Source organism: Vicia villosa, linkage group LG1, assembly GCF_029867415.1.
Source record: "Vicia villosa cultivar HV-30 ecotype Madison, WI linkage group LG1, Vvil1.0, whole genome shotgun sequence".
Lineage (NCBI taxonomy): Eukaryota > Viridiplantae > Streptophyta > Magnoliopsida > Fabales > Fabaceae > Vicia > Vicia villosa.
The window spans coordinates 74,512,089-74,536,994 of record NC_081180.1 but is presented as its reverse complement, the minus strand read 5'-3'; the positions used below and the strand labels follow the sequence as shown (position 1 = coordinate 74,536,994).

Genomic DNA, 24,906 nt, shown 5'->3' with positions numbered 1-24,906 from the left:
CACTATAAAAAACCTGAATCACTTAAATGGTTAATTAACTGAACCATTTAGTTCAAACAGTTCAAATTCAGTTTAAAACTAGTTCAGAACCAGGTTACTTTTATAAACCGGTTTAATTATATAAATTAATTTCTAATAAAAAGAATAAAAAATTAATTGAGAATAAAAAAAAATTGAAAATAAAAAAAAAATATTTTTTGTCAAAAATTCTTTTATAAAAAATTTGTGGAAAAAAAACATTTTTTTATGAAAATATATTTGTTACATTCACTCTTTAAAAATGGATGCAAATTCATCAAAAGAAAGATAACGATGTAACCGAAACAAGTTTTTATTTTCCTTAATTTCTTAGCTTATTCTAATTGAGTTTTATTTTATATATATGATTTGTATCAAACTTTAATTCACCCACATTTGAGTTTTTGATTTTCTGCGATTAGCTTTTGAAATTTGTTGTGTTCTACACCTAAATTTTTGAGGATTGAATTCTAATTTTAAATAAATCTAAATCATCAAATTTTAATATTACTTTTTTTTCTCACATTTGTTCACTAATCCATGCTCTTTCTCATGTTTATTAAAAAAAAACTGCATAGTATTGTTTAAAGTTTTAAACAGACTATTTATTTTTTGTTTATGTTAAATTAGTAATATATCTTTGAAAGTATTTACACTAATGAACCAATTTTCATTTTTACTCTGTCATTAATTTGTAGACATAGGGTCTGTTTGGTAAAAATAACGGTTAACTGATAAGCTAGCTGATAGTTTATAGCTTATGACTGATGGCTGATGACTGATGACTTATAGCTTATAACGGATGGTTGAGACTGATAGCTTATAAGTTCATTGAAGTGTTTGGTAAAATTAGCGGTTCAATTAACTTATAAATGTAAAATGACATAAAATATATTTAATATATAATTATTTTATTTTAAATTAAAATAAATTATAAGGGTTAAAAATGGATTTTAATTAAAATAATAAGGATAAAAAAGGAAGAAAAAGTAATAAGCTATAAGACATAAGCTAAAACGCTATTTGAAACAACGTCTGAAAAATAAATTATAAGCTAGTAAAATAAGCTATAAGCTTGTGATGAGAAGACTGTTACCAAACGGGTCTAAATTATCATATGAGCTTATAAGACATAAGACATAAGCTATAAGCTCGAAAACATGTCTTATCAAACAGAGCCATGGTCATCAAATTATAAATCTTCTACTAGAGTCATGTTATTGGTGTTGAAGAGGAACTCCTCCAATAGAATAAAAAAATATATATATTGGAATTTCATTTGGTTGTTGAACTTCTAATTTATAAACTAGTAATTTGAAATATTTCTTTTAAAAAAATTATATATCAGTGCTATATCAAAAATTAAAAATAAATTTGTTTGAAAAAAAAAAGGAATTTTTTTTCCAAAAACAAAAAAAATATTTATTCCAGAAATAAAAACTTTCTGAAAATAAAAAATTTATTTTTTTCCAGAAATAAAAAAAAGTTTGAAAATTTTTTTTCTTGAAAAAATATTTTTTGATACTAATTTTTTTTTTTATGAAATTAAAAGAGTTAAAAATGTAAAATCTGTTTAAAATTATAAACTAGTTTTAAATTGAATTTAAATTATTTTAGTTATTGAATTGGTTATTGCAAACTGAACCATAAATATGGTTTGGTTCATTGCAATTCATGAACCATAAACACTTCTAATTGAGATGTATTTTAGTGAATTTCATAATCTCCAAAATCGGAATGACATCTTCAAATTTTTATAAGGTATTTTTCCATCTCTTATAGTGAAATTAAGAGCTCTCCATATTAAAATATTAAAAAAATTAACAATTCTCTATATTAAAATATTAAATAAATAGTTCTATCATATTTATTAGGGTCTTACTAATCAATACCCTTAAATAATGGTTAAGTATTTAAAAAAAATATTTTATAGAACATTTAATAATTCAATTTTCAAGACATTAAATACGCAAATTATCGAAATAAATTTACTATTTTGAAATATTTAATCATTGTCCTGAGGACACTCATTAACATTTCTCTATTTAATAATATATAATATAAATATATAATATGATAATTCGGGCTCAGAAACCTAATTCGAGTGAATGGGCCTAATGGGCCGGGCTTTAACCACTTTCAATCCACACGAAACTCACGCTTTATATTCATATTTCATCTCACTCTTTCATCCCTTTAGCTTTTGTTCACAGTCGCAGCCCCTCCGCATCTAATTTTCTAGGGTTTGCGATCTGTCTCACTCTTCAGCCTCAACATGGTTATCCCTTCTCTCCTTCGATTCTCTACGCAAACAAACCTTCAAATCTCTTCTACAATTCTGATTCTCTATATTCGATTTCATCTTTTCAGGTTCTCCAAAACGACATTGATCTGCTGAATCCACCTGCGGAACTCGAGAAGAGGAAGCACAAACTCAAGCGATTGGTTCAATCCCCTAATTCATTCTTCATGGTAATCATATTTATCATCACAAAGATTTCTTTTTAGTTTACAGACTTTTATTCGGGGTGTAATATTTTTTATTTTTTCGTTTTGTTTTAGGATGTCAAATGCCAAGGCTGCTTCAACATGTAAGTAACTTTTTGATTTTCATGTTGTTTGATTTGTTGGAGAAATATCTAATTTTTCTGTGTTAGAGATGTTACAGAACCCTAATTTGTTTTAAATTTTTGTTTGTTATGTAAAGTAGAAGCAATTTTGATTATAATTATTTAACCATTGTTTAGTTGAGTCAATCATCAAATTTAGTTTGTCATTATCTTCCTTTAGGTCTAACTTATATAAATATTATAGACACGGTTTTAAACAATGCAATTTCGGTCTACCGGTGTTGTTGCGGCGCGAATTAACCTTAATTTGTTCTTTATTACAAAAATGGTAAATATCAGTATCTATATCTGCAACTTCCAATACTTATGTTGTGGGGGGCCATATACCTGGTATGGGGCCATGTTTTAAATCCTTGTTTATATGGAGCCCCTAAAGAATATTAAACGCATATATATTGGTTAATATCAGTTGGTTTATTCATTTCAGTTCTATAGCTATAATTGTTGAATTTTTAATTTATCATGCCTGAAATTTGTGGATGCAGAATTACTTTGTTTATTCACTCTCAAAATTTTGTATTATGATTAAACATGCTATCATCTAAAAACTTTGTTTTGAATTGTTAATTTACGATGGTTGAAATTTGTGGATGCAGAACTACTGTGTTTAGTCACTCTCAAACAGTTGTGGTTTGCGGCAACTGCCAAACAGTTTTGTGCCAACCAACAGGTGGCAAAGCAAGACTCACAGAGGGGTGCTCCTTCAGGAAGAAGGGAGATTAGTTATGAAGATGATAAAGCTCTTTAGTCTTTTTGAGAGGTTGTTTACTATTATTGATTAAGAAATTTTGGTGTTATTGAATTTTATGATGTCTTTATTTATTTAGTCTGTGTTTAGATTGCTCAACGCAATTGGTTGTTTTGTGTCATTGTGCGTGTTCTCTATGTTGAGAAGATTTTTTCAGTTAATTTTGTTGGTTTGACATGGTTAGCCGATATTATCTCATTTGTTTGATAAGTAATTTTGTTCCTGTTACCATATTGTATATTTTTGTATGTGCCTCTAATCTAGCAAGTTTATTGAGTAAAAGAAAAGCCATAAGTATTGGAATAATAGATAAGAGTTAAAAGTAGTTTGCATGAATGAGGTTAAAGTAATCCCACCCAAGTATTTCAGGTTTATTTAAATTTTAATCCCCTATAGGTCTATTTCTTATATCTATTCACTATTCACGATAGTGAGAGAAATACAGTTTCAAAACATCGAATTTGCAAAACGATTTTTTTTTTTAAGAAACCTACCTATATTTGAACTGCCTTGAAGAATAAAAACAGATGAAGTTTGCAATCATAGTTATGTGTGTATTTGCTTAGTAGTAGGGTGAAAATATACAACAATTAAAATCAAGTCTTATCATACTAAACGAGGTTAACTATATAGATCTAATTTTGCTGTAAAATTTTTTAGGATCATGTTTATATTCAATTCAATAATGTTTAGAACTTTTCTTAATATTTTATTAGAGTTTTTCCATTTCTTTCTCTACCTCTAGTTGCCTTACTCCTCTCCATTTGATATACTTTTTTTTAAATATTTTATTATAGTTTTTCCATTTCTTCCTCTACCTCCACTCTATTAGATATACTCTTCTATATTTTTCAAGTGATACTCCTTCACTCTATATAGTCATATTTAATCTTAGCATTAAATGGTCAATTGATTCATGTAAGTTGACAAGTTTTTACTTTTTGTCTATGACTTTTTTGTCTTGTTTTGGATAAAGTTCTTAAATTGTGAATTTCATTTGGTTTTAATATCTTAAGTTAAAATTTGCATTCTCTTATTAATAAAAGAAATACTAAGACGAAAATAAAAAACACCTCAACTTATAGGGATCAATTGACTATTTAAACCTTAATCTTATCAAGTCTAGATTTATCAGACATTTAATGTAACATCCTCACCCTTACTACAGCTACTACATTTAGATTTATCACACATCCAATGTAACATCCTCACCCCTACTACACCTACTTTATTTTTATGATGATTTTTAATTATCCAACATTTTGTCTTGTTCCACGTAGTTGTTACTAATGTGCGGTAAAGTTTCCTCTTCAAATTGAGCGATACTTTTGTGTTACATAAAACCCTTGAGATCCTCTCCATTTTGGCCAACTAACTAAAATTTGATAGTTTACATTCTCTTCTATTTCTCAATCGTTTTGTACTATATGTCCATGATATTTAAACCGCGTGACTTCTGGAATAATATGATCTCTAACTTTCATCTAAGTTAAAAACACTTATCATTTTGTTGAACTTACATTTCATATACTTCATCTTACTTTTGTTTAGGCGAAAGACATGTATTTTTGAGGCTCCTCGCTATGTCCTCAATCATTTATTTAAATTCTACTTCGACTTTTCAAATAAAACTATATCATAGACAAAAAAATATACATCCCAGCGTTGGCTCTTGAACGTGTTCTGTGAGTACATCAAAAATGAAAGTAAAAAAGTAGGAACTTAGAGTTGGACATCAGTGCAACCCTATTGTAATGAAAAAATCGTTTTCCTTTTTATCTTGAATCTAGACACTAGTAATTATCCCTTTATATATATTCTTGACAATTCGAATATAGACTATCATAACACATTTCTACTATAGGAATTTTCACAAAATCTCTAGTAACTCAATCACACGCCCTCTCCAAGTCAATGCAAATTAAGTATAAGTCTTTTTGTTCCATTTAATACTGATTAATCACACATTGTAGTAGATAGCCCACTTTCATGGTCAATCTCTCAAACATAAAGACAAATTGATTTGAAGTAACTCAAACCATTTTTCAAGTCTCCGTTCAATCACCATTTTTCTTAATTTTATGGTATGACTCGTAAGTTCAACCCCTTATAATTTACACAATTGTGTATATCCCACTTGTTTTTACATATTGAAACTAAAGTGTTTCTTCTGCATTCATCCGACATTTACGTTGATCTTATAATTTTGTTAAAGAGTTTGGTGAACCACTCAATGTCTCTACCACCTAGAATTTTTCATATATCAATAGGTATGTTGTCTGACTCTATCGCTTTACTGTTACTCTTTTTTTTCAACGCTTCTCTTTACTTCTTACTTTTAGATTCAATAGTAGTAATTGTATATTTGATATTTTTTCTCTAATGTCGAAAATGTTAGAGTCCAATAATATATCATATTCTTGATTGAATAAATTGTAAAAATATGTCTTTCACCTACACAGACTAAGTAGAAAAGATTTAGATTTTTTTTATAAGCTTATTTACTTAAATAAGATCAATCACAAATATTAAAAGAAGTCTTTGAAACTTATCAGACTGGTTTATTTTAATAAATATGAATAAATTTATTACTTTTTATATTGTATTTTGTACTTTATATTAAAATACAAAAGTAAAGTTTAGTTATCTTGAATAACTTTAAAAATAAGTTGAAAAAGTCTTACGAATAGTCTCATATATTCTTTTCATAAGTTCTCTCAAACAAATAATTTCACAAAATTTATGCTACTATGTAAGCTCAGATAAGTCAATGTAAACAAACATTTAATCTTGTTGTAATTTTGATTCTCTAGTATATTTAAACATTAATTAAATTACTTATTTACATATGTTCAAATGATATCGGCTTTTACATCAAGTTAATTGGCTAATCAGACCTTCGAAAAGATCATGTTCAAGTCGAAAAATAAGCCAATGGTAACCCACATGTCAGGTTATAGCTTTGAATTTTTTAAACTTTGATAAAGTCTAACTCGGCCCAGCCTATTCTCATCCCTTCTTAAGAATTAAATTTTGATATAAATTATTTATATAATTTAAAAATATCATTCATGAAACAAAATGAGACTGAGTGTATTTTCTTAAGAGGTGTGTTATCTTAACACCATCCTTTACACTCCAATTTGACACCATATGCTCTATTCACCATATTTATACAGTGAACAGTGTTTTCATTAATTTTTTTAATGAATAGTGTTGTGAATAGTATAACATAATAATTTTTATTGGTAAAATAAAATTGGTTAATGAAATATAAAAACTTGGTTAATGAAGTGATGAAGTTAGTTAATAAACGTCGAGATATTCAAAATAATTTAGTAGTAAAATAAAGTTGGCTAATGAAAAGTAAAATGTTGGTTAATGAAATGATGAAGTTCGGTATGGTGTTCAATGTGGAGCCAATTCAAGACAGTTTACCGAATAGGCTTTGTACCATGACATTTAAAGAATAAGGGTATGTTTGGATTTGTGGTGAATATAATTGATTATAATATAATTGAGTTTGATAGAATTGATTTTAACAGAATTGAGTTTAGCAAAATTGATTTATATTTGGATACGTTTATGTAAAAGTGAGTTGAACAATAAATTTCATTGTAAAAATCACCCAGAATCAATTCTGGAAGTATAAGCTTCAAATTCTAGCTTCAAGTAGAATCGATTCTGGAGACAGAATCAATTCTACTTTTGATCAAACAAACACCTCAAAATCACCCAGAATCAATTCTACACCTCTAAAATTGATTTTGGGTCTTTCAAAAATCAATCCAAACATGTTATAAGTGTTGTAGCGTTTCATCACAGTCACACAACTCACAACTGATATCCTTAATCATATCAAACCTCTCTAAATAGTCTTTGGTTGCAAACCTACCATAACAAACCAATTTTAAATAGTGATATAGTTACATAAATTATAGATAATGTTGTTAACAGAGTTGTTAAGAGAGAGTTTGGGTTGAAAAATATTAGCCTTTTTGTTGACGTAATAGGAATTGGTGAGTTTTCATAGGTTGCTTTGAGTTTTGGCTAATATGCATAAGGATTTTACTTATGCACCATGTATAAGTCTACATAAGCCATTGAATCATGTTTTTAATCCAGTATTGAGTATTGAGTATTCAGTATTGAGTATTGAGTAATAACAATTGATGTCTAGAATTTGATCCAATGATCTAAGGGTCCATAATAATCTATGCATGGTGCATAGATTTTTATGATAACTGCACCCGTTGCTTTGTATTACACTGTTTTTTGATTATATATAATCTCTTTATTTCCAAAAGTTTTTTTACTGAAAAAATTATTAAAAAGTGAAAATAAAAAAGTTTCTGTTTAATGTATTTGTGAACAATAAGTACGGTACGGTGTGAAAATACATTACTCTTTTCTTAAACCTGCCCTAATTTTATCGCGCTCTCATAAATTCAGAGACACACATAAATGGCGGGAAGTTGAAAAGCTATTAAGCAAGCAAACGCGCGTTTGTGGTTGTTCACTGTGAAGCGGAAATGGGATCTGAAGCTATGGTTCCAGAATGGGCATCGGAGCCTTGCATAATGGGAATCGACGAAGCTGGAAGAGGCCCTGTTCTTGGTCCCATGGTCTATGGCTGTCTATACTGTCCTCTCTCCTATAAGAAAACCCTAGCTACTTTGAGTTTCGCAGGTACTTTCTCACTCTCTTTCTTATTCTTTTATAATCAATTAAATTGGCACTAATGATTGGTAAAACAGATTCTAAGACTCTGAAAGAAGACAAGAGGGAAGAATTATTTGAAGCTTTGAAAGCCAATGATTCTATTGGATGGGCTGTTGATGTTATTGATCCAAAGGAACTCTCTGCTAAAATGCTCAAGAAGTAAATCCCTAAACCCTAGTCAGTTAGTTAGTTAGTTAGTTAGTGTGTGTTTGGTTCTGCTGCGGTGACGAGAATTGATTCTGAGTGAATTGATTTTATAGAATTGATTCTGGTTAAAAGTGAGTTGAATATAAAATGATTTATGTTTGAATACATTTATGTAAAAGTGAGTTGAACAACAACCTTTAGTCTAAAAATCACTTTTAAACTACAAAACTACCAATTATAGTTTTAAGTAGAATCAATTCTGGATATAGAATCAATTCTGGATATAGAATCAATTCTACTTTAGAGGAATCAAATACCTCAAAATCATTCCAATTTCAATTTTACACCTTCAGACTTGTTTTTGGTTCTTGCAAAAGACAACCAAACATACACGTAGTCTTTGATTTTGTTGTTTTTATGTTCTTTTGAATTTCACATTGGTTGTTTCTTCCTTTTTGTAACTTTAACAGGAATAAGATCAACTTGAATGAGATATCACATGACTCTGCTATGGGACTCGTTGATAGGGTACTCAAAATCGGAGTGCTTCTAACCGAGGTAAGAAAATCACCCAACATATTTGAAAGAGAGGAACTTTCCCTGTAAAAACACAAATTTTGTGCCGACAAAGTAAGACTTTCAGAAAAGAACTCTTGCTGCTTGATTTCCTGTCTCGATTCTTTAATGACATCGAGTACGGAGAGAAAATTGAGCATTTTGTAACTTTTATTGTTAAGTACTTGGGCAGTAATGTTAAGCAGATAGTTGAATTATTAGAGATGTAATGTAATGTATAATTTGTGCTCTTCAGGTTTATATTGATACGGTTGGAGATCCAGGGAAATATGAAGCAAAGATGTCTAAAAATTTTCCATCTATCAAATTTGTGGTTGCTAAGAAAGCTGATAGTCTCTATCCTGTTGTCAGTGGTGCAAGTATAGCTGCAAAGGTATCTAACTCTCTGCTAAAACTACATGCTATATAAAGTTTTTTTGCCTACTCAACCTTTAATCCAACCTTTCAGGTTACGAGAGACCGAGCTGTAAGAGATTGGGTGCTCGATGAGACCGCTGATAATATGCTCAGGAACTTTGGCTCTGGATATCCGGGAGGTGAGAATGTCATGAGTACATCGCACATGATATCTATTAGTTTGTTTTATGTTGTAGCAATAATAAATATGGTTATTTTTTCCGTTTGTGTAGATCCCACAACCAAGTCTTGGCTAGAAAATCACAAACATTCTATCTTTGGTTTTCCAACATTGGTCCGGTTTAGTTGGGGAACTTGCAGCACTTATTTTAAAACTGGTGCTGAAGTTTTATGGTAAGCAAGCTTTTATAATCTTTATGATAATCTATGAGTATGTTGCTCTTGATTTCTAAGGATTTGTATGGTTTCAAAAATATTTTTTGTTCACATTTCTTGATTTCAGGTGTAGTTATAAAATAAATACCACCTTAGTTTGAGTTTGTTTCTTGCTTTCAATTTTCTTTCATAAATTTCTAAGCAATAAATCAATGCACATAGATTTAGACAACACATGCTGATATGGTGCAGTCCAGAAAACATATATCTTATAATGAGTGAGAAGCTACACGTTATCTTTGCATATAGAAAACCAAGGTAAATTCATTCACTAGTTTTCCTCTCAGGCAGGAGTGAGCAAATATACATCAAATGGAAATTGATATCTTCTTAAAAAATACTCAGCTCTGTAGCCTTAAAGAGTGAAACATTTGGTTAAATGCCTCAGAATCATTTTCTTGCAATCCTGTTTGTTTGTTAGGTCCATATCATTCCTTTCTTTCCAAAACAGATAGTGAAAACACATACGATTATTTTATGTCTAGCTTTGCAATTTGCTCTCTTAGAATCTCCACCTTCTTAGAATCTAACTTCTGAATAAAAATATATTACTAGACATAACAGTCAATCCCATAACAATTCTAAGGAGAAAATGAAACAACTAAGAACATGATGGAAGAAATTTTAACGTAATAGTGACAAAGAATACAATAAGAACTCACATTGTTAGCCTTCTTCGAGAATGTGACTTGTCTGTTGGAATTCTCAATCCTTTTCAGCGATCCATGTCAGCAGCAAGAATAGAATGAAGAATAAAAGGGGTTTTGACGTGAGAACGAGGAAGCGTTTCATTTCAATTAGAAACCCCAGATGGAACCAAAACCTGGATTAGGAAGAAAATTTGTTTGCGACTAAGTTATTTGAGTATGACTTAGTGAAAACGCAAAATGAAAACAAAAACCAAATAACCAAGTTTTTCAATTTTATACTTGTGAGCATATTTTTTATTTCGATTTATTTTGCCATACTTCCCCTGTGTGTTTGAACTAGGCTTATAGGCGCAATTGACTATCACAATTTGTTCCATGTTAATATTGACATACTGCTAGGTGTTATTTATAACCATCATAAGTAACTTAAGTCAGATGTTGAGATGAGTTATACAAAACATATAAAAAATAATTCCCAGCCCCACTGTTTTTTTCTTTAATATTTCTTTTTAATTTCCATAGTTTTAGGGGCTTTGAGGCTCATTTGATACAAGAATAGCAATATCAAATCAAAGCTAATCCCACCACATCAGTCATTTTTGGAAATTTCTCTTTTTAGTTGTAAAAGTAGTTTATTTTTAAGATCATAAATTTATCTTATTTGAAACATTGTTTCTGAGATAAGATTTTGATTTAGATTTCCAACCTTATCTTCACTTCAACCTTTTCTTTTTCTTGATTTTGTCTAATTCCACTTATTTCTCTGTTATCCAATTTCCCCCACTTAAGTAACCTTTTGACCGCATTCTCCGCTGCTTAAAATCAGTTATGGTTCTGCTTCTTCTAGGGTAACAAAATTATTATTCTCATTAGTGCTCTATATAACTGGAATCATTCTCAAAAAAGAATGTTAATTTTCTGGACATTTTTTGCATTATTAAACTTAATATCTGCTGTGAAATAGTCGTTGATAATTGAAACAGTATAGGCTACCAATCTCGTGTTATTTTCACATCTCTTAGCTGGTCTTAGCACCACAGAAACATCCTTATTAATATCTAAGTTACGTTTTTTTACAATCTTTTACAAACACTTGTTGTGATGTATGTTAGATTGTTAGCTGTTTTCAGGTTGATAAGTAGGAATTGGCCTTTATTTTTCCATTGTCTTTTGTTGTCAAAAAAGGAAAAAGAATATATAAAGTCAAGTGTATTGTAAATGTTCAATTATCCTAAAAGCTGTAGATGCTAGGCTTGGATTTATATTTCTGCCACAATCTTCTCTTATAAACTTTGAGCTTAAAGCATGAACATTAAATGGGTCTGCACCTTTGGACCCCCCCACCACCACCGCCACCCACACTCACATTAATATTTATTCCATTATGTATGTGAGGATCATCACTTTTTGCTCTCCATTTTTATGTTCCAAGCACATGCTTGGTGTTTATGCTTATTTATCTTTGTTAAAACTAAAATGTTTTGATAGGGAGTCTGACTTGGATGAAGACGGCAACGGCAATAATAGTAATGGCAAACGGCAATTGAAATTGAACAATATGGGTTTCACCACTTCCAAGAAGAGAAGTGAAGAAATAGAATCAAGTGGTAAAGGGCGTTCTAGGTTTTTTCAGGCCCGGAAACTTGAGCACCTTACTCATTTCTGAAAATGACGCCTAATTGTAATCTTTGCATTATCTAAGTTATTTATAGCTATTTGAAATTTAGAATATTGGAGAGCATTTTGTGTATATACGCTTTCCTATGATGATTCTCTCGTACTCGGTCTAACCAATATGTACTATTGTGTTAATTTAATCAGTATGATTGATGTAAGATGAATATTAGTCCACTTTGGACATCTGAAGTGATTGGATTAGTTAAATTTATTGTTTCTCCTCCTTTATTTTGATTCCCTTATCAGCAGACTTTGCATCTGTGTTTCTCTTTTGGATTGTAGTTTTCTGGATTTTAGCTATTTTCTTCTTTATTCGACTAAAAAAAAAGACATGTCTGTGCAAAAATCACAGGTAACATGACCCCGATTTGGAAGAAAATAACAATGGTATTTTGAGCAGGGAAAATAGTTCTAAAACTATTATGAGTGCCAATTTTGCTGGACAGCTTTAATATTACTAAAGATGAACTTTAGTTCACTGTATAAACTGTAACATTAAACTTGCAAACACTGCTTCAAATTTGTATCTTAAGCGAAATCAATTATGAAAAGTTATAATATTTGCGCGGAGCTGTTTTCTGTTATATTCATGTATCATGTCACGACAACCTAACTAATTTGTATTTTTCAGACTTACCACTGATCCGGGCAAAGGTAACTTTCTGCTTACATGAAATCTATAACTTTATTTCATTTGTATGTTAATTTGATAATTTGAGCATGTTAACATTCTTTCTTTGACACATTCTGCATAGTGTCATAATTCCTAACTGAACAAAATACATTACTCCTTATTATTAGGGAACTAGAAAACATTACTGTAGGGAAAAAAATGTGTTACATTTATTGCATAACATTTACTGAGCTATTTTTGTAATTTCTATGTTAACAAACTAAGCAGCATCAGAGGATAGACAAATATCATCATAAGCATGGAGGAAAATTTGATTTTGTTGAGGTTGCAGTCGGCAGCACCACGATGGTTGTGATTTTTGTTTGCAGCCCCAGCTGCATAAATAGGTATAACTGCTCCTCCTCCGTGTGATTGGCCACCATGACCTCCTCCATGAGTACCACCTCCTTCCATCTTACTTCCATTTATTGCCTTATCTTCTAACTTGCTTTTCTGCACAAAATCTATTTAACAAAACTCTTAGTAATAATCTTTAGTATGCTGAAAATGACTCATAATTAGGTATCGGATCCCTATGGCCAGTGTAGAAAGGTAGATGAAAGTGGTGAGACTTCTTTTAAAAGTTATCCACAGCAAAAAACACATTTCTTGTCATGCTAAGGAATTTTTCTACCTTGTAGCATCTAAATTTTTTACTAGTGGGAGACAAAACTTAAAGGCAAGATAGTAATCAATCCACAAGTTTGTCTCCTTTATAAATCAAAGTAGGTGTCTTGTTTCTATTGAACCTGAATAGCATTCCTTTCACAATGCTCAAAACTAAAGAATCTATTAACAGTTACCCTCATCCTATCTTTCAAGGAATCAGGAAAAGGGACCTGTTGTTATAGTCTTATAGAATGGAAATAGTGCTATAGGGTTCTACAAAAAATTTCTTTGATCTATGTAGCAGGGACACTCCGGACACGACGCCTTATTTCAAAGGTGTCGGTGTCTCAGAGTCTATGATTGCTATTTGAACTATGATATCAAGCTTTTTGATATCTCCACGACCACATAGCAACGGTGTCTCTCTTTTCTTGATCTTAGGTTTACATAGGCTAGCAGACAAACAACATGCAACCCACAAATGTGGTGACACAACAATTCAGTTTACAATTTAGGAAACCTTTTTTATGAGCTTAAAAGAGGAAAAACAAAAAGAGAAGCTAAGAATAGGATATATAGTACCTGAAGGCAAGTTGTTCTTAATAGGATATGAAGAAGCAAGATTGATGAGATGGACCAAAACAAGAAGAGAAAAGGTTGCTAGTACTCTCAAACCCATTTTTCTGTTAGACAGGTTTTTTACTTTGTATGACAAATTGAGCTGGTTGAAATAACTGTTGGTAGGTTTAGAAAGGAAAGTTTGGTGTTATCTTTATCAAAAAGTGCCTTATATTAACTAGACAAGTGTAGTGCCATGTTTGTGAGTGGTCCAAATATAAAACCTTAATCACTTTATATCATCTATGAGTTATTGGAATGTTGAAGTGCACATCTGTCATGTTTTGATGTGTCCTAATTTTGTAATTATCTGTTACAGTTCTGTGATCTGTATGTCATTTCTTGTTAGTATTTGAATTATATAATACTATTAGATATTCTTTCAGATTCAAGATACAAGAAATCTCTAAAAAAATACAAGAAATCTCTCTCTAGGTCTCATTCATTCATATGATTTCAATAATTACATGAAATTGCAAAAAAGCCATATTGGCACTCCCTTGTATATTATATGATATGATGGTTGTATGATTCAATAGAATAAAACTCTTGCTCTCATTAGTACACGCACATTAACATGTAGATGCATTATTAGTTACATAAAATCAATTCAAGCATTATGCGCTGCTTGACATGTGATGTGAGGCATATGTAGATTGTTTAGATTTGGTATGGTGTTAGGCTTAATCTTGGCATCTAGCAAATCCTCTATAAACAATTACATATCTTCTCACAAAAATTTCTCTATAACTGATGGTTATGTAGTTTTCATGATTCGAATATAAGATTTTTCTTGGCTGAGTTCTAAAATCAAAATAGATATTTTATAATTGGTTTATCTTAATAATCAAACTCAACTTTTTAAGAGTATCGCAATCTAGTCTGGGCACGCGTTCGGGCTCAACCCCTATTTTCTTTGTACTCTTCCCAATTTAATAGCTGATTTTTAGACAAAATCAGAGATAAAATTAGGGGCAAAATTAGTAAAAATAGGACGTGAAAATTAAAACAAATAAATAATCAATGATGTAAAGTTTTTGTCCAGGCTGCTTAAAATTCCTGACTCCGCCACTAACGATAACATGTCTAATACAATTTCTTCCGCATAAGTGGTTTTTCACTCAAAAGCACAAAGACAATTTAAGTGAAAGAAAAAATATTTAGAGGGAGGGAGAAAATATAGACATAAATTCTAAAGAAAATAGAGAGTTTTGGAAATTGGTATGAAATGAGGAGGGGCTGACCCTCCTTTATATAGGAGAAGGAAAATTAAAAAAAAATCCATAGGTGTTTTAATGGCTCAATGATTGGCTCCTAAATTCAACCTATTGGATTACTAAAATTATCGATTATTCTGACCTATTTTGGAAAATTTTGAAAGAGGGTCGTTGCTAGTCATTAAGACACTGTCATAATCTGTTGTACAATTATTTAGGCTTCTTTCAATTGATTGGTTTAAGGTTTCAATCGATTTGATAGTTAATTTTTTTCCTAATCGATTGGCTTAAGGTCCAAACCAATTAGTTAGTTCAAAAAAGCTTTTAAAAGGAAGTTGACAGTTTCCTAATCATTTGGTTTGACCTTGAAAATATTTTAAAGAGATTTGATATATAACAATAGGTTTTAAGTGAGTGTGGGAGTTGCCTTAATATCTTAGGAGTTATTTTCCTACTTTTACAAAATTCTAGTCAATAAGACAGATATGGCCAAGCGAACTTTCACAATTCCTCTCTTTCAAAACTCTGGGGCTTTCAAGATCCTTTGCTAGATAAATCGATCATATAAGCACTTCAATGGAATCTTGAGTCTCCTACTTAATGAGGTTTGAGATGTCTTCAAGTTTGGTCACCATCATTAGAGAGTTGGAAAGTTATTACCACCAACTTCAACAATCATTGGTGTTGTCAACATCATAATGTTAGAAGGGTTCTCAGCAAATCATCAACTTTATATTTGCAAGCACATAGATTCATATTCTCCCCGTTCTTTATGATGACAACACATCTCTCAAGGAGGTGGTAAAAGATAAAGCAGAGAGATAAAAGTTGGACTGGTTAAAATCCTCATCACATGAGTAAATAGTATACTCTACTCCTCTTGAGAGTATACTTCTCCCCCTTTGGCGTAATAAAAAAGGAAGAAAACAAAAAACGCATATAGATCACACGATTTATTAGGTAAAAGGAACGATTTATTCGATAAATAGATGAATAAGAACAATCCATAGTAGGACTTAAGGTCTTATTTCTCATCACGCAAGACAACATCCAGCTTTGAGATCAAATGGTATGTAAGCTTTGGAGAACTTCTCCTCTTTATATTTTTTCGAACAGAACTCAAACGTCTTTGAAGCTTTCTAAATCGATAGGAAATTCTAGAATCTACTTCTTTCTTGATTAAATTCCTTCTAAGAGAAAATCATTTTCCCTTAGAAAATCTTTGGGAAACATCTTTTCAACCTCCTTAGGCCTTAGACTAATATTTGACTCTACGTGTAATGCATTTGACACCCCTTTACTTCACAAAAACTTAAAGAATCAACCAAATTTTTTTGATTTTTTAATATCTATTAAGTGGACCACCTCAAAAATTTTAAGGTAACTTGAGAAACCTCCCCTTTAGAGGGAATGAAAAATCAATGTCAATTTTCCTTCTCTAAGAATCGTTTAATAAGAGAGTTGAGTTTGTCTAAATATAGGCTGATAAACCCATTACAAAATTATCATCTTAACTTTCTAATATGTTCCATGATCGCAACCGCTAAAAGATACCGTCAACGTAACACCTTGATCACATCTGTTGAAAAACACCATCAACATCAAAAGCGTCAGGATAGACAAACGCTATCAGATAATTACTTTTTCTTGTACACCTATGATAGTACATAAGGCTCTCCTATCTTTCGATTTTAATTTGCATCATATCAAAAACAGCTTGCATAAGGATTCACTAGTAGTATCGAATCAACAAAAACATGCACAAGAAAAATATGCTCAGTTTAATAATATTTGTATCATCCTTCCTTATTTGAAAAGTGTCAGTAGAAACTAACGTATCCTAAGAAACTTCCCACTCCTTCACATTAATCGGATGTGGTAATTTTATTATCACCTCAATTTTAGCTTGATCTACCTTGATACCTTTCAAAAAGATTTTCTATTCTAAAACAATACCTTTGTCACCATAAAGTAACATTTTTCTCAACTAAAAACGAGGGTTGTTTCGACACGTATTTTTACAACGACATTAAGGTGATCATAACAACTATGAAAAATATTACCAAATACATAAAAACCATCCCTAAATACCTCAATGGAATTTTCAATCATATCAGCAAAAATAGAAAGCATGCACCTTTGAAAAGTAGCTAGAGAATTGGGAATATGAATGACATCCTTCGATTAATAAAAACTTTGAAAGGACATGTGAAATCAGTATTCTCTTAATCATTGGGATCCACGTAAATTTGATTATATCCTTAATAACCATCTAGAAAATAATAGTAAACTTGTCGTGCTAATAATTCATATGTACCATTTTCATAAATGGTTTCTCCATCACTTTCCACACATATGTGACTGGTCATATGTTGACACCTACACTGATGATATGCGTCTTGCTTGTGCATTCAACCCACTCAACGAGAAGCAGTCAACCGAACCTTTCGGGGTGTATCTTGACCGTACATTAGCAGATGATTTACATTTTCAAGCGTACGAATATCACTGTCAGACACGTTCCTTGGATGACCTAGTCTTCTACTCTAAATGGTTGGCTTGTGAATCACTTTTGTTGTATTCTCATCCCTCTTAGCGAGTCATGAGAGGATTTGGGTATATCCAATTTGTTTCCATATACCCTTTCGATTCTGCATCTACATCCTTATATGATCTGCGTAGAGATGTAGATGTTAGGTATAATGATTTCCTGAATTATCTAGTATCGGTTGAAGTACGAGGTACAATAGCTCTTAGCGATTGAAGTTGTGCATTTGACTACGTCTAGTAGTGTTTCAGAGGGTCACATCTTTATATGATATCAAATGCTTTGGGAGATCCACCTAGGTTAGCTCATTAGGAGATATTATAGGAGAAACATGCTAGGGCATATCATGTTATTAATGTGTTGCCTAGATGTCGATGTATTATGGATCAAAGTCGAATTAAGAATTGTAATGTAGAAATTAGACCTTGACGCATGCTAGGCATGAGGGTGAATTTTGAAGTTTGTTTAGTATTGACAACACTCATCCTTTGAGTTAGATTTTGGAATAAAATTTTAAACTTTTTTAACATAGTATCTGAGCCTAGTTAAGGACTATAATGTGAGAATTGAACTCAGGTTAACACTAGGAGTGAAAGTGAGTGTTGAAGTATGTGTTATATGGACAACCTCATTCTTTAAACTGCTTGTTATAGATGAGATCCAAGTTGATGAGTTGAGGACCAATCAAGAGTAAGAAAAAATAATTAAATATTTAGTTTTACTCGATTTGTAATAATTTATTTAGTTTTAATTTGAAATTTTAATAATTTTAATTTATAATTAATTAATGTTTCTATCGTTGCATTTATTTTAGAAAGAATATGATGGAACACGATATGCCGTCTATAAGGTGGTGTTATTTATGACTCATTTAAATTTAGAAGAATTTTTTTATAATTAGTATTTTGTAATCTCATTTTTTCTCATGAGAAATGTGAGTGACCTTATCTTTATTTTTTCTATTCTTAGCTCAGAACCTTAAGAGTGTTTGGATGAGGTAATTTTGTAATTTTGAAAAATATGAGTACCAATTTGCAAAATTTTTAAAAACATTTTAGGGTCAATTTTATAATTTTGAAAAATATGAGTACCAATTTGCAAAATTTGAAGAAACAAATACATTTTATGGAGTATGAAGGAATTTAAAATTCTTTGGTTTTTGGTGTCATTTCAAAATGATTAAATTTAACTTAGATAAAATACTCTATAAATTTCCATCATTTTAATAATTCTTCATTTTTGTATCCAAACAATAAATTTTGTCCAAATCATTTTGAATTCCCTCAAAAGATTACATTTCTTATCAATGAATTCATTATTATTATCGTGATGATTCATCGACTTTTCATTTTTCTAGGTTGTGTTGCATTTCTTCTTCATCTTCTTACCCTCGTCATCGTGTATTTTTCTTTTTATGTTTTATTTGAATTTTTATTATATGTGAAAGCATCTTCTTTCACATTACAAGTTCATTTATATATTCATTAAAAGAACAGTTCTTCATACCTTATTTTGACTTTGTGATGGGTTTTCTGTATAAGCCACTAAAAAAATCAGGCAAATATCTCTTTGATGACTTCATTGAGTAATGAGGCCCCATTTTTGTTTGTTATACTTCCTTTGAGGATTTTATTGTGCAAAGGACTGACTAGCTTGTGAAAAGTATTGAAGAACTTTTGTAGTTTGATTGACGAATCCTTATATTCTAAAGGAGCTTGTACATATTTCATTGTTCACTGGCTGCCTCTTTATTTTACTTACAAATTTTAATAAAATGGAGTCATTAATAAAGCTTTGAGCTAGCTGCCATTTTTAATTTTGTGATGCCAACCTTCTTTAACTTCTTTTTTGATAAGGTGAAGAGACATAAAAAAAAGGAATCACCACATATTTCCATGTGCATTCCAAATTCCAAATTCCAAATGAACATGCATGCATGCATGAACACGAGCCTTTAATCCTACCTTCGATACCTACAGACCGTTATAAGCTATGCAGTACCGACACCTCTAAAAAAAGACGTGTCTGTATTCGTGTCGATCTCAGACACGTGCATCGACATTTGTAATTACATTTAATTTATTCATTTTTTAAAATTGTTAAGAGTCTCACACCAATGTGGTTAGTCAATTTTTAAATGCTCTATGTAATCACCATTAGAACGTTGTGATTTGTATTCTTAAGTATATATAAAGATTGTGTCGGGTAAATGATTACTCCCTCCGTCTCATAATAAATGTCCTATTTGAGCTATGCGCGGTTTTTAAGAAAATGATTGGATGTGTTGGTTTTAGTAAAAAAGTTAATGTCATTTACTAGAATACCTCTATTAATAGTAGTTGAATAACGTGAAAGTTAATAAATAGGGATATAATAGTGGAAAAATAATAATGATTGATGCATTGAAATTGTAAATAGACAATTAATTTGAGACAAGGAAAAAGTACAAATGAGACACTTATTATGAGACGGAGGGAGTACTTTATAAAAACAAGGGTAACACCCGACGGCTCTGATACCACAAAGAATTAAATAATTTTATACAAATTAATATTGATGTTGTCGTGTCAGTGTCGAAGTCGTGTTTGAGGTGTCCGTGCTTCATAGCTTATAAGAAGATACCTATGATACACTTAGCCACTTTTTTTTGTTTAATTTCCAAAGCAGTACACCATGAAATTTTTGCTCCTCAAGATATGTAAGCCTTTCTCTAAGCCTCTAAAAAAAACCTTGTGACTTTTTTTTTTTTTTGTAAAAATCCAAGTTATATCTTTCTTCTTTACTGTCTTTTTCTAAAAGCAACCAAACAATCCATGATATGAAAATATTATCTTGAATAAATTTCATGGTTGAGTCATCCCACAAAAGGATCAGGATTCAATTCCTACTCTTCATCCTTTAAATACTATCTCTATCTCCTCAGAATACAAAGCGACTGATCTAACCAAGTCACCATAACTTCTTTAGTAATCTACTACCTATCTCTTTCAACATGCAGACTTCATTTCTTCATGAGCTAGTTTCAAAAGTCAGTGAAAATATTACATCAATAATGAGATCATTAGGATAGATCTGCAAAAGATACAATTTTTCCATCACCCATATTGGCAAAAACTTCAGTTCAGAGCAGAAAATTAAAAATGGAGATGCAGGGGATCGAACCCTGTACCTCCCGCATGCAAAGCGGGCGCTCTACCATTTGAGCTACATCCCCATTTGTTTTCATTTCAAAACAATTGTACCTATATTGATTAAATGAAGCATGGTTTGTGTGATTGGGAAGATCTTCAAAGTTTTGCTCTACACTAATGATACTGAGATGGTGTTAGGGATTTAGATGAGGTGTATGTATAAGCCTCCTACTCTTCAGGTTTGTTCTAGTACAGTTAGAGGTGTATAAATGGTGATGTGTACAAAGGCCTGGTTGAAAGCCCGTGAGAAATCATCAATAAGTGAGGGTATCTGCAAAAATATCATATTCACTTGGCAATGATTTAAGCAACAACAAGGCTTATTCTTCATCATATACCTTGACTTCAATGTTATCTAGGTCAAGAATGACGATATTGAAATAATCAAGATGATCATCCAGTGTCTTTTCTGGTTGCATCTACATGGTAAACAGTTTCTGCTTTAAGAGTAACTTGTTTGCCAATGATTTTGCCATGTACGAGTGTTCCGATTTGAACCATAAGCCTGTTGCAATCTTCTCCTTTGAAATTTCTCTAAGAACCTTATCTCCCAAAGAAATAATCAGTGTGTTGTGTGCCTTCTCAAGCATATCCTTTTTCCTTCTATGATAGCATGCTTGGTAATTTCGCTTATAATTATCATATTTTGTGGAACTACACAATGGTGAATGTGAACCTTCACCAAGATTGAATCTTTTTCCGAGGTCGAACCATGCTACTGATGTCAATTGTTAGAGTTGTGGCAAGGATCATTGGCGTGCGAGGGCGGGTGCGGGGGGAGGAATCGGTAAATCATCTTTTCTTCGAGTGTCCTATCTTTGCAGGTACATGGTGCTCATTATGTCAATGGATTGGGATTAAAGCGGCATTCCAAAATGAAAGTGAGGCGCATCTGCAACAATTCTCTGGGTTGTTAGATTCGAACAGGGAAGCTTCAAGGGTGGCGGTAATAATCTGGTTTGCTTGCATATGGATTATATGGAAGGAAAGAAACAGGAAACTATTTTGCAATAAGGATGTGCGCCTAGAAATGATGGTAGAGAATATAAAAATCACATCTTGGAATTGGATGAAAGATAAGTCAAGTGACATCAAACACAACTTAGCCATGTGGTGGCAAAATCCAACTGCAATTCTAAGAAACCGGGGATCCTAAGGTGTTAGATACAGGCGACTGAATAGTTATTGGAAGCTTTGTTATCGAGCGTGCAGGCCTAATTGCGGACAAAGGGGCTGTTTGAAATTTTACCGGAGATAGAGGGCAGTGTAATTCTGAGTGAAAGTGACAAAGTGGAGACTGGTTATGCAGGCTGTGATTGTTGGTTCTGGTGGCTTGCTAGGCATCGTAGTTTGGATTTCCGAAATAGTTACTGGCGCTATAACAGATGTAACGGCCTGCATAGGCAAGTCAGAGTTTCAAGGTCATCGTAACGGATATAGACTTGGATCTCGCCAGTTGAGGGGCTCTGTCAGTGCTGAAGTTTCTCGCAGATTCGGTCATTTGAAGCGATGTATCCGCAATATACAGGATAGGAGTGTAGGATTTTTGTTGGTAAGCTTTTGGTTGTGAGTCTGTTTTGAAGAGGGTATTTTGATTCAGTCATTGCAAAGTCAGCTTCACTCTTACGCTGCAGCCACGCGGTCCAAATTTTGAAGATCATGTATTGTTTCGAAAGGTTGTTGTTTCTTCGACGTCGTATCGCTGCCGGTCTATAGCAATATCAGCTGTTGGTATTTTAGGAAACAATTTTGTATAGTTCCTGCAATGGCATGTTTTGGAGACTGGTGTTTTTTTTTATCAGTAAAAGGTGTATCAGCTGTTGGTATTGTAGGAAATTTTGTATAGTATAAGGTGTACATGCAATTTTATGTTTTGGGGGTGAACTTGGTGTAACAGGCATTCCTTATGCCTTTGTGGTTACTTTTAATTAATTAATTTTGCCTTTTCCAAAAAAAAAAATTGTTAGAGTTGTGAGCAAATTGAGAAAGAATAGAGAAAAGAAAAAGGAATAGAGAATGAATAATTGAGACTAGCATCACACGAATATGACATGGCACTTCCTACCATTAGATTTTCCCATTTTAACTATTGGCCTCCCAAGATGGTAATATTAATATAGTTAGAAGTCAGTTTGTCCAGGTTATGTGTAGAACAAACTTTGTTTTATAAAATATTTATTAAAAGGTACATTTTCAAAATGATTTACTATATCACTACTCAATCAAAGAGATATTTCATTCTTTTTCTCTTATTCCAAAGATTGAGTTAAATCTGTTTAATCATGTTTATAATAAAACCAAAAGTGTGGATGGCTCAAAAGACTAGCAAGGTTTCTTAGGAAGTTCAGAAGGGAAGATGATTAAAGTATTTTAGATGTGGAAGAACCAAACATTCTAATTGAAACTAATGCTTCATTCATTTTAATGGAATGAATGTGGCATAAGGCAGGGGAGATAAATGAAATACCAGACAAACTAACCCATCGACACAGGTAAAAACATATATAATGAAATTGGCACATGTATAAACCAAACAAGACAGCTTAACATAGCATAAAGATATAGTTCAAACACAACACATGTCTTCATATCAGATCCTCAGTGAATAAACATATACATTATATTAGTTCCTATCATAAAATGCTAAAAAGTATGCAGATTCTTTAGCAAAGAATCTGCAACTTAAAACGGTCCAGTAGCTGATCCAACAATCTTCAAGATCCCTAAAGAAACAGACTTCTGAATTCACCATTTGCAAGTTGGCATAACTGATTGTAAGAGTTGACATCTACAAAGAAAGACAAATCAAAATTAACAAAAGTGGGTAAACATCAGAACAACAACAGGAAATTAAAATAAAAAAATAGTAGTATCTAATTCTAATTTGGGTGTTTAAGTTGTAAGCAAAAGATTGACAACAAACATATTAATCACAATTTGAAAATTAAAAAGTTAATCAAATTAATCGATAACATGTAAGAAAATCATATAGATAAAACAACAATGCTTCCTACCAAATGTGGCACCAAAGTCTGTAAATATCTCAGCCCGGATAGTGTTACTACTTTCAGCAATGCCAATAACCTCAACATAATTCAAAACAGGCACTTGTGATGATAACCCTTTCACAATTATCTGAGATTCATCAGTGGATTTCCCCGTGATAGCCGCTCCATCAGACTGATTCACCTGAACCACAATCCTTACTTTCTTTCCAATGAAATTGGGAAGAACTTGGGCATTGACAAATGCAGCAGGATTTGAAGTGTCCATAACCTGAACATAAAAAAACAGCAATATCAAAAAAGAATGCACCTTTATAGGTCTTATTCAAACAAGAATTAAACCACTCAAATTTCTGATTTCTGGGTTACAATCAAAAACATAAAATCAACCACATGATCTAAAACAAAACAAAAATCTGATTTTAACTTTCAACCCAGTAATTATCAAGCATGAGAATAAGGAAAAATCAAAATTAAAAACAAAAAGGAAGGAAAAAGTCTGGGGGGACTTTCAACAAACATGTTAAGTGCATACAAAAAAAAAAGAGAGAGAGAAGAATCTGGTGGAGATGTTGAATGATGAATGAATCACTTCATACAATACAGATGGATTGAATCAGAGAACAAGAATGGAGAATTACCGTATGTTATTGTTGTTTTGGAGATTTGATCTTGAAACCCTGAGAGTGGATGAAAGAGAAACCCTAATGCGTTTGTGAGAGAGCGTTACAGAGTAGTTTCTATGTATTGGGAGCGGAAAAGGCGCAAAATAATAAAAGCGGGAAAGATTCGATTGGTTTTGGTTTTTGTGGCGGGAAACAAATATGGATGAGTTTTACTATTTTCTCCCTAGTTTGAAATTTACGTAAATTTTGTCTAAAAACATTGAAAACTTTATTTTTTGAACGGAAACTAGCGGGATATCCGTGCGTTCGCACGGGTACTGGTATAGTACACATATTTGTTTTCAAAAAGTAATAAAAGAAAGTCAATTAATTTAACCAACAGATTTTACTTTATTTTTAAAAAATAATAAATTAGTGCCTATATTTTTTGTGGTTAAGTCTAGGATGAGGGCTCAATTA

General features: G+C 31.7%; 4 protein-coding genes and 1 non-coding gene across 5 annotated transcripts; 2 read left to right on the top strand and 3 right to left on the bottom strand.

The window, feature by feature from the left end:
- Positions 1 to 2,149: 2,149 nt before the first annotated feature.
- Positions 2,150 to 3,624, top strand: LOC131609728 (small ribosomal subunit protein eS27y). The gene is made up of 4 exons (XM_058881522.1): positions 2,150 to 2,296; positions 2,389 to 2,490; positions 2,581 to 2,609; positions 3,245 to 3,624. Exons 1-4 carry the CDS (start codon positions 2,294 to 2,296, stop codon positions 3,369 to 3,371), a joined length of 261 nt encoding a protein of 86 aa, XP_058737505.1. The 5' UTR covers positions 2,150 to 2,293; the 3' UTR covers positions 3,372 to 3,624.
- A 4,174-nt stretch (positions 3,625 to 7,798) lies between these two features.
- LOC131642355 (ribonuclease H2 subunit A) lies at positions 7,799 to 12,171 on the top strand. The gene is made up of 7 exons (XM_058912618.1): positions 7,799 to 8,085; positions 8,154 to 8,277; positions 8,736 to 8,823; positions 9,077 to 9,214; positions 9,290 to 9,377; positions 9,471 to 9,591; positions 11,772 to 12,171. The coding sequence occupies exons 1-7, from the start codon at positions 7,929 to 7,931 to the stop codon at positions 11,947 to 11,949; spliced, it is 894 nt and encodes a 297-aa protein (XP_058768601.1). The 5' UTR covers positions 7,799 to 7,928; the 3' UTR covers positions 11,950 to 12,171.
- On the bottom strand, positions 11,771 to 14,087 carry LOC131642362 (uncharacterized). The gene is made up of 2 exons (XM_058912624.1): positions 13,825 to 14,087; positions 11,771 to 13,097 (listed from the first exon to the last, which is right to left on the bottom strand). The coding sequence occupies exons 1-2, from the start codon at positions 13,919 to 13,921 to the stop codon at positions 12,841 to 12,843; spliced, it is 354 nt and encodes a 117-aa protein (XP_058768607.1). The 5' UTR covers positions 13,922 to 14,087; the 3' UTR covers positions 11,771 to 12,840.
- A 6,679-nt stretch (positions 14,088 to 20,766) lies between these two features.
- TRNAA-UGC (transfer RNA alanine (anticodon UGC)) lies at positions 20,767 to 20,839 on the bottom strand. The gene has a single exon. It is a non-coding gene; the product is annotated as a tRNA-Ala (tRNA).
- Positions 20,840 to 23,343: 2,504 nt separating this feature from the next.
- LOC131609720 (replication protein A 14 kDa subunit B) lies at positions 23,344 to 24,618 on the bottom strand. The gene is made up of 3 exons (XM_058881510.1): positions 24,463 to 24,618; positions 23,831 to 24,092; positions 23,344 to 23,604 (listed from the first exon to the last, which is right to left on the bottom strand). The coding sequence occupies exons 2-3, from the start codon at positions 24,087 to 24,089 to the stop codon at positions 23,540 to 23,542; spliced, it is 324 nt and encodes a 107-aa protein (XP_058737493.1). The 5' UTR covers positions 24,090 to 24,092; positions 24,463 to 24,618; the 3' UTR covers positions 23,344 to 23,539.
- Between the last annotated feature and the right edge of the window lie 288 nt (positions 24,619 to 24,906).